The 14651-nt window shown below is 36.2% G+C and overlaps 1 protein-coding gene across 3 annotated transcripts in view; it reads left to right on the top strand.

The window, feature by feature from the left end:
- fxr1 (FMR1 autosomal homolog 1) overlaps window positions 1–13080 on the top strand; it is a 30560-nt gene extending 17480 nt beyond the window's left edge. The window contains 11 exon segments of one of the 3 annotated variants that reach the window (NM_001276497.1): window positions 521–637; window positions 2326–2496; window positions 3377–3455; window positions 3565–3674; window positions 4079–4165; window positions 4252–4459; window positions 7067–7270; window positions 8591–8791; window positions 9684–9764; window positions 10527–10618; window positions 11733–13080. In NM_001276497.1, coding sequence (NP_001263426.1) covers window positions 521–637; window positions 2326–2496; window positions 3377–3455; window positions 3565–3674; window positions 4079–4165; window positions 4252–4459; window positions 7067–7270; window positions 8591–8791; window positions 9684–9764; window positions 10527–10618; window positions 11733–11894 — 1512 coding nt within the window. In that variant the 3' untranslated portion in view covers window positions 11895–13080. 3 annotated transcript variants of the gene reach the window in all.
- Window positions 13081–14651: the final 1571 nt, after the last annotated feature.

The raw sequence follows: 14651 nt of genomic DNA, 5'->3' as shown, positions 1-14651 counted from the left end.
TACAGAGTTTCAGTAATAAGGAATGTAACCACTTATTAAGGGTATCTGATTTTTCTGTTTTTTGTACAGCAGCTGATTTTTCTGGGTTTTTTTTTTTTGTACAGCAGTTGTGTGTCTGTCGACAAAAATCGACATGTGAGCAACCATTTCTGGCCCAGACCCAACTTTTACCCAGTCCAACCCGGCCTGCTGTAATCATTTATATACCCATGCTGACTCATTGGTGGGGTTGGGCTTGCATGAGTGCATAAAATGATTGACAGAGTGACCCAGAGGTAAAAGTTGCAGTGTGGGGTGTGGGCCTGGTGAGAAAGGTGTTGCTCTGTCCTAAATATGGGGCTTTTGGACTCTCCCATGCATCAACAGCATGTCAGAGAAATGTTTTTACATTGTATAAAAAAATATATATATATTTTCTACGGACAGAAATATATTCCGTTTGTGTATAAGCAAGCACCATGATTTCATTTTGTCTTGTTTTTTGGATTTACAAAGTAATCTTGTTTGTTCATTCTTTAAGTCTGCATGTGAATCAACTGTAAAGAGAGTAACCATATTGAGCGACATGCATTTGAGAAGTATTCGCACCAAACTGATGCTTATGTCAAGAAATGAAGAGGCCACAAAACATTTAGAAGTAAGTTGCCTTTCGCTGTAACCAAAAAGACCAAATACACAATTGACCTTATCCAGGTACAATGTAATTTATTCAATCTATGTCTTGCATTTACTAAAAGGAGGAATATACCCAACTTTTTTGACGTGAGTTCATTCAGTTGGGGCTATGTATAAAAGTTGCACAATACTATCTGAAAAATTGAACTTTCTTTCTTTCTCCCCTTCCCTCAGATCTAAAAGTAACCATAATAGCCTTTTAGGTTTTTTTCCATTGTGCAGTGAAGGATTCTGGGACTTCAAGTCCATATGCTTTCTAGGGAACCTGTACACCACCCACTATAGAAATACTATGTAAATCTTCAAATCCCAGAATCTATGCTCCGATGGAACTTCAAATACTAATGATACACGTATAAAATGCAGGCAGAGAAAAAAATATCATCCTTTATGTATGCCATTAGCCTAAAGATTGGCCATACATGGCTGTATTTTAGCAGCCGATTCGAGTCCTTTAGACTGACTCTGTAGCTTATCTGCCTACGTATGGTGACCCCGATGGCCCTAACAGAAAATTGGGCAGGTATCTATCAGTAAGGTTTAATGTTTATTTATTTTTTTTATTTGTTTGTTTGTCTGATCAGGGACTGCATTGGCTTATTGATGCAGTCCTTGCTCTGACTGCTCCTATCTCAGTTATTGTAATTCGATTGTTTGATCCTAGGGCCAAATGATCAAATTAAACCAATATCACCCAGATCTTTCAATCTGTTCATTTGGTGATCTTGCCAACAAATCATTATATAATGTGCATATTACAACGTATGGTCAACCTAAGTCGTGAAGGATACAGGTTCCAGTGAGAATAGGCTAAAATGGGTGTTTTTCAATTTGTGTTATCAAGTAAATCTTTTTTTTTTTAAATATTGATGTTGGCATTGAATAGTTAACCCCATATAAGTCGATATAGTCACCAACAGTAAATCTGTGCTACCATGCATGACAAATCTCTCATAAATGCCTTTCTATTGCCCAACATTAGAATTTATTACTCTGTTATCTGGCTTAAACACAGGAAACTTCCGTTTTCTTGCAATTACGCTAGATCACCATGAGTAATATGATTTACTTGTAGTAAAACAAATGTTAGGCAATGGGAAGCCATTTTCTGGAGATTTGTTGAGCTTTGCCATGGTAGCCAACCCTGAGATTTTACTGACGGCAGAAGCAGACGAGATGGGGCTGCCAACATGAGTACCTTAAAATACCTTTGCATTGTTCCCTATGTGAATTGCAATACAGGACAGATCCTCTACCAGCACATGCTATTTACCCACAGCAGAGCAGTGAGATCAGCATAGAAAAAATAAGGTGCTATTAGTATAGGCTACTAAATCCTTCAGCAGGTGCAGTGCAGCAGTAAAGAGAGCTCAAGTCACATGACTGGGGCACTTTGTAAACGAAGAATGTCTAACCTCTTGTCAAATTTTAAAATTAAATATAAAAAAAAAAATTTGCTGATTTGAAAAATGTGTTTTGTTATGCATGATTGCTAGAACAGCACTATTTACTGAATGCATTTTCATTAAATGTTTTTTTTTCTTGATGGTGTTTTGTATAGGGCTATGTACCCTCCTAGAATCCAGTTGTTAGACCTGCATTTTATATTTAAGTAAAGCTTTTTATACATTTTTTTTTCTTTCAATTTAGTGTACAAAACAGCTTGCAGCAGCATTTCATGAAGAATTTGTTGTCCGGGAAGATTTAATGGGTCTGGCAATAGGGACACACGGAAGTAATATCCAACAAGCTCGGAAGGTTCCAGGTATCACTGCTATTGAGTTAGATGAAGATAGTGGCACATTTCGAATTTATGGGGAGGTAAGTTCCTTTTATCAGAACTCTTGATTTTGCTAAAATGTGTATGCATGAAGTACCTTCTTGTGTATGTGGTTTTAATTCAGGATGCAGCAAACTCCAGCTTTAGTTATGGATTTGAGTTATGGATTTAATATTCCATAATTTTTATATCCCCCCCCCCCTCCCCAGTATGCTGCAATTTTGTTATGCATTTTGTTAATTTGTATATGCAGATTGTCTTTTGGTTTTGGTTTCTAGATTCAAAACAAAGCTTTTGTGGTGGGAATTTATGGATTTGGTTATTCCCTAATTCAAACCTACTACATGCCTGTGTTTTGCTGGGTTAAGCACACTTTCAAGTAGTCCTAAACTCAAATGTTTGTGCTATGTTGTTGGCAGGCTGTCACTTTCCTTGCTTAACATGTAGCACATATGCCCTTGGCAGGCAAAGTTAATGATATAGCATGTAAGCACTTTGTTCTCCTTGTAAACCATTCTGGTATGCAGATATTTGTCTTGTAACTGTTAAATCTTTTCTCTAAAAATATTTTTCAAACTGGGTTCATATTATAAAAGCATTGCAAAACTGACTTCGCAAAAGCATACATTTTGCTACAGGTGTGAACCAAATACATGTGGTTCTTCTGAGTTGTGTAATACAATTACTTTTGTTGCAGTTCATTTATGCACAGATGCTAAATAACCACAGCAGTTGCCTATAGCAATCCAATCATCAATTAGTACTGAGTAATCTACTACCAGTTAGAATATAATAGCGAAGGTTGGATTGGTTGCTGTGGGCAACTCCACTGTTGCATTACAGCACCACACGGGCTATATTGTAAAAGAAAAAAACGAAAACATGCAGAATTAGTATTTTTTTTTTTTCTTCATTCTTAAGAGTGCAGAAGCAGTTAAAAAAGCCAGAAGTTACTTGGAGTTTGTGGAAGATTTCATTCAAGTACCTAGAAATCTTGTAGGTAAGTTTGTTCAGGGCAGAACATGATTTATTAGAAATATTTTATGGGAAAGATCATTTTGCTGATAAATTTTTATAATAGGGTAACAATTACATTATTTTTTGACCAGGAAAAGTAATTGGCAAAAATGGAAAAGTCATTCAAGAAATTGTTGATAAATCTGGAGTCGTTCGAGTCAGAATCGAGGGAGACAACGAAACAAAGTTACCCCGTGAAGATGTAAGTATTATCAATATCTTTGCTAGTTGGTTTGGGGTTACAACAGTTTAACAGTTGAAGAAGTTGAATGTCATGGAAGCTCCACTGGGTCAAGAACTGAAAAGTGCTGTGTGAGATGGTTAATTCTGCCTTCTGCAGTCCTGTGAAGGAGAATCACAGCTGTTAAAATGCCTATTCCCACCAGCAACCGTTTTACATTTGTTATAATAGAAAACAGTTTGTTTATGGCAAACGAACTGCGCTATCATATTGAGAAGGCTTGCTCCAGCTTTCTGGTCTGACACTGCAAGTACCCGCCACAAAATGTTAACTTTTATAAAAAGTGGTCTAGCAAATAGGTATTTTTCTGCAATCTTTTGTTAGTAAATGTCTGTCTCCTTATTTTTAATCTATTTATTTTATAGGGTATGGTTCCATTTGTTTTTGTTGGAACCAAAGAGAGCATTGGTAATGTACAGGTTCTTCTGGAATATCACATTGCATACTTAAAGGTGAGTTTGTCCCATTTAGTTTTGAAACAATTAATTCATGGAATTACAATTTTTCTTTTGTTTTAATTTTTTTTTTCTGTTTTCAGGAGGTAGAGCAACTTAGAATGGAAAGGCTACAGATCGATGAGCAACTTCGCCAGATTGGTATGGGCTTCAGACCTTCTTCTAGCAGAGGAACAGAAAAAGAAAAAGGATATGCAACTGATGAAAGCACTGCTTCATCTGTCCGTGGAAGCAGGTCCTACAGTGGGAGGGGCAGAGGCCGCCGGGGCCCAAATTATACATCTGGTTATGGTAGGTATATTTGTGAGGAGGTGGTTTAACATATTAGAGAAAAAAAAAGCATTCAGTTAATTTGTATTAAAGGGACGTTAACAAATTTTATTTTTAATTTGTTCCTGAAAATTGTTTAATTGCATGCCTTGCCCTGGTTAAACGTAGTTATTACTTTGCTTTTGGCTACTTATAATAGAATTTTGTCAACAGCTTCCCTTTATGTATCTGAACTGAAATCTTAGAACTTAAAATTTTATTTTACGTTCAGAGATAACGTACTTTAACCATACTGCATTAGCCCTTTTCTGGAAAGTGGTAGTCTACGGTGGATGCAGGGAAATCTTTACCATCTTGCAACCTTGGTAAATCGGGGTATTTTTTAAATTAATATCAGAGTTTAAGAAAAATGTTGAAAAAAAAGTCTAAATAAATGTTATCATATCTGATAAGCCATTTACACAAGCAACTCAAAGTTAAATGTCTCTAAACTATGCTTTTAGATATCAGCATTACTTGAAATGCAGAGTATTTAATGCAATGCATTTTTTCTGCTTTTGAGAATAAAAATTAAGGAACGGTGCAATATTGCTTGGTTTAAAAGCATGCTTAATGTAAAAACCAAATTACTAAAATCCATCAGCAGCCCCAAAAAAGGAAGTGTTATCTTTGTGATACTAATGCAAATATAGTGAAGGAATATTCTGTGCAGGTTATTCTTTATTATGATTATTATGATTTTGAGCTAAATGCATATTCTGAAGCTTGGACTACAGCAAGCATCTAATCCTTCCCACCTTAAAGCTTTCAGAAAGGGCAAAAAGTGATTACAATTAATGATTTTGGAGTTTTCAACCTACTGAAACACATATACAAAATGTAGGTTAAAGCAATTTTTAAAAAATTGTTCTTAGTGATTAAATAACAATAGTCTGGGTGCGAAAGTATAATACATAAAAAAAACATGCTGTGCTCCCTAATAGGCGTAAGTGTATTATTTACAGACCCCCATTGGTAAGAATACTTGTAAACAGGAAGAAACTGTCCACAACAACAATCTGTGTATATATTGCAATTTTTGTATTGTACCTACAGATTGTATAAAATCCATATATCAAGGGGGCATTTACTAATGTAAAAAAAATTTTTTTTTTTTTTTAAACTAAGATTTTTCTTAGCTTCGTGCTTAAGAGGTTTTCAGGGTTTTTTTACGCTTTTGTTTCTCCCTTTTGTTCAACTTTTTTTAGTTCGGATCTTTTAATAAATGACTAAACATTTGTGTTTTTAAATGTTCCCTAACCCTTTAGATTGTAAACTTTTTTGCACAAGACCTTCTGATCCCATATTTTGGGGTGCCAATATGTTGGACACCCCCCAGTGAACATCCTTGCTAACCTTAGACCATGGCCGGTGTGTCTGTCTGCCGAAAAGCACACCATCCCAGGGTGCTCGTCTGGCGTGCCGCTCCTCCATCTTGCACAATGCCCTGGTGATCCCTTGCGGTATCCAGGTAGCGTGCATACACAGTTGAGTAAAGTTTGCGACTTTAAAGTTGAAGTCTAATTTTTACTGCGCATGTGTGGTGTCTTGGACACCCGAAGACGATCGCTGGGGAAACAGTATCTTACATAGGCAGGAACACCACCACAAACAAGTTAGCAATGTTGTTCAGTGGGGTGCTGTCTAACACATTGACACCCAGTAAATTTGCCTTTGCTTGTCCTTTGTTAAACTATTGTAAGACATTTGTCAAAGATTGATGTAATATATGGCATACCTTGCTGGTGCTTCATGAATCAATGATGATTAATTAGGGCAATGGCATATACATTTTATATTGGTAGAGTCATAAGTAAGTGTTCCTTGCGGCCAGAAGTCTGCCATAGATTGCATGTTTCCCCTTCACATGCATATCTGTCATAGGACACAAGTAAACAGGGATCTGCGGTGATTTTAAAATGCCACTGTGCCATTGGCCACCTTCACAGCTTGTTTTTTTTCCCAAGTGTAGCAGTGTAGCTTAGTATAGCCAGCTCCAGTTGTATAACCTGTTGATTGCTCAATTGTTGCTTTGTATAGTACCATCAATATCCGGTGATTCATACAAGTTGGATCTGGGGGAAGTGGTGAATATTTCCAGCTGTATCCTGAGACTTACTGATCTTGCTTCTGCCAAAGAAACATTCATGAAAGTTTTCTAGATAATTGTAAATGCCACAACATAGCATCTTGTACATCCTATGTACATGAGTCAGAAAGCAGTCATACATTTTTTATAGTTTTTATTGTTTAGATCAGTGCTAATGGGGAAGTGTTATAGCACACGGGCTACCAATGTATTTTTTTGTGCCAATGGGACATGTTCTGCGCTGGTACCCATGTGCCATAGAACTTGAAGTTATGGTATATGTACATCTTCCCCAGCCCCTCTACTGTGGCAAGTAGGTACATTGCACTGGTTTTATCCTACTAGCATTCTTGGCCATAGTTCTGTGCTGCTTCAGGAATTAAATGTATTGAAAAGAGAGGAGAGTAAACTAGAGAAAGCTAACATTAAAATAAGAAATGTGATTAAAAAAACATTATGATCACTTGCATATAATGTCTTACCCTTCATTCTTTGAAAAGGTACAAATTCTGAGCTCTCCAATCCTTCTGAGACTGAATCAGAAAGAAAGGAGGAACTGAGTGACTGGTCACTAGCTGGGGAAGACGAGCGTGAAAGCCGCCAACAGCGTGACAGCCGAAGGCGTCCTGGGGGTAGAGGACGTAGTGGATCTGCTGGTCGCGGTCGGGGAGGATCAAGGGGTGGCAAGTCTTCTATCAGCTCTGGTACATTACTATTGATACTAATTTTTTCAAATAGTTTTAGCAGCTATTGTATAGTTTTGGTTCCCACAGGAGATGCCTTTTGGGTTTTTTTAGTTATAGACTGATGTTTGATTTATCATGAAACATGGAATGAATATATATAATATAATGTCATCAATTCTTCTGGTTTGTAGGGGACAATCTCAGGGTTGTTTTTTTGTCTTTGGCCTTGCTTATCTTACATAGCTGCAATGTTGTAGGTGAATTGAAAAGGTTCACTTGTTGAGATGATCAACTAAATTAGTAATTTAATTTCTTGGTCTTGTATTAAACTGCATGAGAATCAGAGAAGACATCTTCACTTTATTACTTTTAGGTCTGTTTCTTGGATTCACTTTCAGCATTTTTTGTCTACTTTGTTACAATAATGGATTCAAACATACATGATAGAGGGTCACTAAAAAAGCAAGTACAACTGCTACTGGCTGCAATCTTTGTAAACCACTATTGTATTTATATGCCCAATGAAGATATTTCTTCCCCTTTCTATTAATGTTTTCTTCACAAGTGTTCTGCAGTTTTTATAATGTACCTTAAGCATACTCTGTATTTTATACTGGCACATCTCTGACTGGACCTATGGTGGCATTGCGCTGTTAGGTGCCACTAACATTTATAAAAGATGATAAAGGACCGATGATATGGATATAAGCACAGAACCTATAAAGGACCCATTATGAATATAAGCACAAAACATGATATATATATATATATATTTGTGGTTTTTTTTTTTTTTTTTTTAACCTCCAGCCTTCCGACTCCGTTCTAAAGTGGCACAGAGAAGGCCTTTGCTTCACAATAACGCTTTCTAGAATTACAGCAGACCCTCTCCATGTCTCCATAGTAATATTTCCACAGTCTACCACCGTGTGCAGTCACAACAGGGCCTAAAAGACATAGTAATAAATGTGTTGTATATTTCCAGTTTTAACACACAGCTGCCTTTGCTAGCTTGTTACATTTTAAACTGAATTGCCAATCTCTCACCAAGAAATGTGCATTAACTTTATAGTGGTTCAAGATCTAGTAGAATACAAGCAGCCTTGGAAGTGCAAGGGCCTGTCATTTGCAATAAACCGGTAAAGCTCCACCCAACGTCCTCATCTGTAGCGGACTGTAAGGATTAATATATAGCAAGGCTAAACTTATTACATTTTTTAACTTCTGAATAGTTAAAGTGTCCCTTTAGTGAAACACTGTACAAATATCAAGGCATGTGCAGACATTTCAGTAGAAATTGGATGTAAAAATAAAAAAAATCACACGCATTATTTTTATCAGTTCTTAAGGATCCTGACAGCAACCCATACAGCCTACTTGACAACACAGAATCTGACCAGACTGCTGACACAGATGCAAGCGAGTCTCACCACAACACAAACCGTCGAAGGAGATCAAGGAGGAGGAGGACCGATGAGGATTCCTCACTAATGGATGGAATGACAGAGTCAGACAATGCATCAGTTAATGAAAATGGCTTGGGTATGTGTACTGGTCAGTTACTGCAAGTGTTATGAACAGTTACAGGTTTAGAGAATACAGAATGTTTGTGGCATTTACTTTTAATCAAATGTAACTGTATAACAAAGTCCCCACAAGAGTCCTCACCAGAGAACAATGATTCAAAGTAATGAAACTGTGCCTGATGAAAGAATTAACAGCATTAATAAGGGATAAATATTATGATTATTTGGCAGTCTGGTTACCATGGAGAGAATATATTGACAAACAACAAATACCAACAGAAAAGACCAAATAAAACAAAGCCTATAAATAAAAACCGATAAATACCTATGCATATCTACTGAATCTATAAGCTTCGGTTGATATGTATGTTAACTTTTAAAGTTATAGTTAAAATAATAAGGAAAACATAACTTACCTGAAACAATAGAGAAAATGTATATTTGTTGACTATTATATATTTTGTTATATATAATTATGTTTTAATGCAAATGTATATTGAAGGTGCATTATAGGTAAGATACTTTAATGCATTCATGTCCCACTAATAAACTGATAATTCAGGCTGTCCCTCATTAGCTTTACAATGTTTTAACAGATCTGAGAGAAGTACTGCCTGTAAAAAAAAAAAAAATTCCTTTAATATAAAATCAGTTTACTGAATATTTTTTTTCATTCGTAACTCGGACGCAGAGTGTGCACATAAATATTGCCAATTTCTGAATATACCATATTTAAAAAGCTTTTGCGGACATTCTCGCTGCAAAAAATAATTCACAATTGTGTTTGTGTCTTGTTCTTTTAAATTTTAGCTATAATGTATTACTGCTTCTTAAACTTCAAGAACTTGACTAGAAGGATGTGCTTTGGTTCAGAGCAGTTAAGATTTTGATAAACTTTACTATTGCAGATGATAGTGAGCAAAAACCCCAGCGACGCAATCGTAGCCGCAGGCGTCGCTTCAGGGGTCAGGCAGAAGATAGACAGCCAGGTAACTAAAGTGGGTGGAGCTATTGATAACTAATGCAACATGCATGAGACTGCACTGCTTTTAAATTGCAGGTATTATGCAATTATTTAAGTGGTAGAAAGTCATTGTGCAAATCAAGACAATGGTTCTTAAATGGCTGCAGTCCCTTTACTAAACTGTTTTGTCATTGCTTGGCAAAGTGTGCCCTGGTAAAAAGTCTACTATGGTTTATACGGACATGTGTGTCACATTTCTCATAATATCCACAATAACTCAATACTAATTGTGTTTTTGTTTTTTATCTTAAACAATAAGTGTCATGTTAACTCCTTTTAATATTAAATCTTTCAAAATTTGAATGTCTTTACTGTACTGCAGTGTTCATCTGTGTGCAAATAATTCTAGATATAGTTTGCTTTCAATTAAGCATTGCATGAACCATTAAAAATATACAGTTTCTGTTAATGGCAGATGACACACAAGGTGTTTCTCTGCTGGTATTTACCCAAATCTGCCACTACTGCCTCTCTCCTTTTGGGATTGGAAAAGCTTGATAGTGCTAGAACTGTTGCTTTTCAGCTGCATAATGCTGGGTAGAACATTTTTGTTGGATGAAAGGCTCCATTATTGTGATTTCAAGTAAATGAGGGCAGCAGGGTAGATTTAGGAACTTCTCAACCAACTGAAATAAGCAATCAAATAAAACACCCGCTCTGCCATAGCAATATATATATATGTATATATATATATATATATTAACATTTTAATCCTTTTCCATAACAGTTACAGTGGCTGACTATATTTCTAGAGCAGAATCTCAAAGCCGGCAGCGGAATCTACCTAAAGAACCTTTGGCAAAAGGCAAAAAAGAAAAGGTGAGTTTAAAATGTATTTTCTTTTCAGCTGTAATGTGAATTAGTCTTTGAAACTGCAACATTTTTTCCCAGTTACTGTTGCTGAAAATCATATCAGTTGTGCATTATAGGTTTTAAGATCCTAAACTTGCTTAACCATGAAATGCATTTCTGCCATTATTTCGAAAGTCCTACAGAATTTTAATATAATTTTAAATATTTAAAAAATGTAAGTACTAGGAATCTGTAATATTAAAGGTGTCTCACTGGTAGAGTGGAGGGCCTAAGTGCACTGCCCCAAGCTTACAGCACGGGGAGAGCAGATAAGCTGTGACTATCAGAACAGGCACTCCGATCCAGTTTTGGAAAATCAAAGGATTATTATTGAAAGGCAGGTATGTGCTGTACCTAGCACTTTATTATAGACCTGTGATTAGATTAAGTACTAGATACAGAACAAAATGTTTAAGGCAAAACTTAATATAATAATAATAACGTTTTCCTTTGGTTTCACAAGTTTGGATCTGGGTGTTTCTTCGACTACCCTCTGTTCTAGTATTTAATAAAATTTAAGGTCTGGGCTGGTTCAGTTACTTTTCATGGCAGGTGATCGTAGCAAGAAAGTAAGTAACATGCAGTGCCCTGCACCCTTTAATTGCTGTTTGCTCGATACTGAAGGAAATTTGAACCTGACGATTGCAGATCAGTACTGCAGGGAGCGGGGTTTTCGAGCAGAAAAGTCACTACTGCTAATGACATTTAACTAATATAAATTATATGTATCAGACATGCACCTTTGCATAGTAACAAGACAGACCTTTGCTGTAAACAGAAATGTAGATTTGGGGTAATATAAAATTTAATGCTGTTCTTTTCAGATTATCATTGTAGCATATGTCATCACATTTATATAAAAACGTCAGGTTTTTGAGATGCAGACATTGTTACTTACACGATAATTGGTGATTTTATTTTTGTGTGTGTATATATAATTATATATATATTATATACATTTAAAAGTAGTGAGGACTTTTGCAATGTTTTAAAATGTGAATATGAAGTTCTGTCACAGCAGTTGCTCAGTTGGATATCTTAAATACATACTGATGGCTCGGCTACTATTTTCATGTGCTAGGTGAAGGATGTCATTGAAGAGCACGGACCTTCAGAAAAAGTCATTAATGGCCCAAGAGCTGCTTCTGCCGACAAGGCTTCAAAGCCACAGACCACAGAAAGAAACAAAGCAAGCTGTCAAGATGGAAGTAAACAAGAAGCCATACTGAATGGGGTGTCTTAAATGGAAGTTCCTAGTTTACAGTTCCTTTACATTACATTTTACAATAGTGCTTGTACAAGCTTGCCAAAGATAGATTAAGGATCGCCAGTCTTTACACCACACTTTCAGTTCCTCCATATGGAATACAGAAAGGGGAGGGATCCTGACACGTTAAACATAAGTTGATACCTACTGTGTTCTAAATACATCATCAGATGTGCCTTGAGATAGTATACGAAACATTTAAAAAAAAAAAATGAAAAAGTGCTGGCTATAGGAAATGTTGTTTTGTTTTCAAAATATGGCATTGATAGGGGTGGGGGGGATCCTGCATAATATTCATTCTAAAAGCATTAGCTGCTTTTTGTTACATTTTTTAATATGCAACCACTTCTTCACCTGAGGAAAACTAGAAAAATGCAGTCTAAAGTACTTTGCACTGAAATGTAATTTCTCCATTGGTTAGGTCTGGGAAATGGTCATTTTAACTTTTTTTTCTCTACTCCCCTTTAAAAAAAGTTTGTTGAAGAAAAGCTGCAGATCACTGGAAAAACAGAAAAAAAACTCTGCAGAGAAACTGGCAGTGACTGTTCTAAATTGGAGCTTTGTTTGGTTTATTTATTAAACTGTACAGTATTTAAAATCAAACATAGCTATAAACACTAAACTGAACATAGTCATGTCCACAAAGGCATAATCCTAACTACTGAAAAGATCAATTTCCAGAATGTTTATCCTGTAAAAACTGCATATGTTAGTCATTAGTATGGTATTTTTATTTTTGTTTTGGTTGTTTGATGTGCAATATGTTTTTTTTGTATGCAGGTAGTAAAGAAAAAAAAATAAACTTTGCTCTTCCATTTTTGATTATCAGCCTAGTTTCCTAATGGTGGGGTTGGGGGTGGTATGCGTTTCTTAACCCCTCATTGCCTGCTACTGCAGCATCAGCAATGTTAAAAATGCATACATCTACAGTATGGAATCATATTTGTTTTTGCAGCTAATAATGCATCAATACACCTGAGGCATTAAAAAGTAGTTTAGCTAAAAATATGATATGTAGGTGTTGGATCCCTTTTTGTAATATATTTACATTGCATATGACACCTTTTTAAAATATAATTTGGGTCCTCTTATTTGTCCAAATGTGTAGGGTGCTGAATTGAAATCCATAAAATAAACAACTTTCCAGCACATAACCTTTCAAGCATATTTTGTCTGCTTCTTTTTCCCATTTCTACACTTTCTTCTTTTCTTGTTTTTCTTAGTGATGTCTTTCATCTATGCTTTTGACCTTAAGTTCCTTGCTGTGTTGCCCAGACTTTGCTTTATGTTTTGTTTTCTTTACAAGTTTTATGCTTCAGAAATACCTTCTTGTTGGTAACTCATGTCAGCTGTTTATTATTCTAAAAGGGAAAATGAACCTTTTTGGTGCACTTTTTAAGTGTCCATGTACTGACTGTCTGGATTTCAAGAAACTATTTTCTTACCTCATAAGAGCATTATACAAGATAATTTTGCCTTTAAAGGGAATGGTTCTTTGGGGCCTTTAGATTAACAACTAAATATAATAATTAAAGAAGGAATTAATATGAATGAACAGAAATAAACAAAAGCAGCATGACTTATTCCATATAGCATATGTTCTCAGATAACTTGTGTGCCTAATGTTCTTTGTGTACTTACCACATGGATGGTAGTGGCTGGGCAGATAATCCATTTATTTTCATATGCACCCCTAATTTGATGTGTATAGGGAAATGCTCTGAAAATGCCTTACTACAGTACTAGTACTATTTTGTGTCACTTGTATTTTACTGACATGGATTATAGGGTGTGTCCAAGATGTTTACTAAGGATACATTTTGGCAACAGTCTAACCACTCTGTGAAAAGGTATTTACCAGATGCTCGTGGTGAATTCAGCCCAGCTATTGAAGGAAACCTACTTCATCCATAGCTTGAGGGTAAGTGTGTGTATATATATATATATATATATATATATATATATATATATATATATAATATATAATTTATTTGTGGAGCTGCTATATTGCCTCACACAATGACTTGAATTTCTTTATAATGCTCATTCTTTCAATGTCTGGGTGGTTAAGCCAGCACACGTATATCCAAAGGACTCCTGAAAAGGCGTTCTGTGTGTCCTGCCATAGAGCTCTGGTTTTCAACATTGTTTAATTAGGACTTAAGTCTTATGTTTCAGGGAGTGTGCAGTGCCATACCCAAGAGACCTTTGAATAACTGACCCCCCCCCCCCCCACACACACACACACAATCCCTCCTTTAGACTGTAAGCCAGGAACCCTGGATCTCAGACTTATAGGGGACAACTTGGATAGTTCACACCAGCAGGCTGTCATCTCAGAGTACAAAGGTTATCCTAAATTAAGAAAGAAACTTTTTGCTGATTTCTGCAAATCATATCCTGGCAGAGTTGCAAACAATGAAATGGACCTCCTTGGCAGACATCAGGTAGAGCCCTGTTGAAGGGCTTCATACATAGTTAGGCTGATCCTTCTGACTGATTTGGTAGCTCAAATCTGCCTGTGTAAGGCCGTCTTTAGTACCAGAAGTAGGAGTAGGCTTCTTCAGTCAGTGGGTAGCATTAACACCAGGACTAGTACCTGACTAGGAACTGGGAAATCGGAGTTATACCTCACCTGTAAGATGTCTTTGCTAAGACTAGCCATGAAGACTGATTATCCAGGAACCTTTTATCCTATTTTGACCTGTCAGGCCCTCTGCGCACTGCAGCCAC

This window comes from Xenopus tropicalis, chromosome 5 (genome assembly GCF_000004195.4).
Source record: "Xenopus tropicalis strain Nigerian chromosome 5, UCB_Xtro_10.0, whole genome shotgun sequence".
Classification (NCBI taxonomy): Eukaryota; Metazoa; Chordata; class Amphibia; order Anura; family Pipidae; genus Xenopus; species Xenopus tropicalis.
The sequence above is the reverse complement of the archived record's forward strand: the minus strand, read 5'-3'. Positions and strand labels throughout refer to the sequence as shown.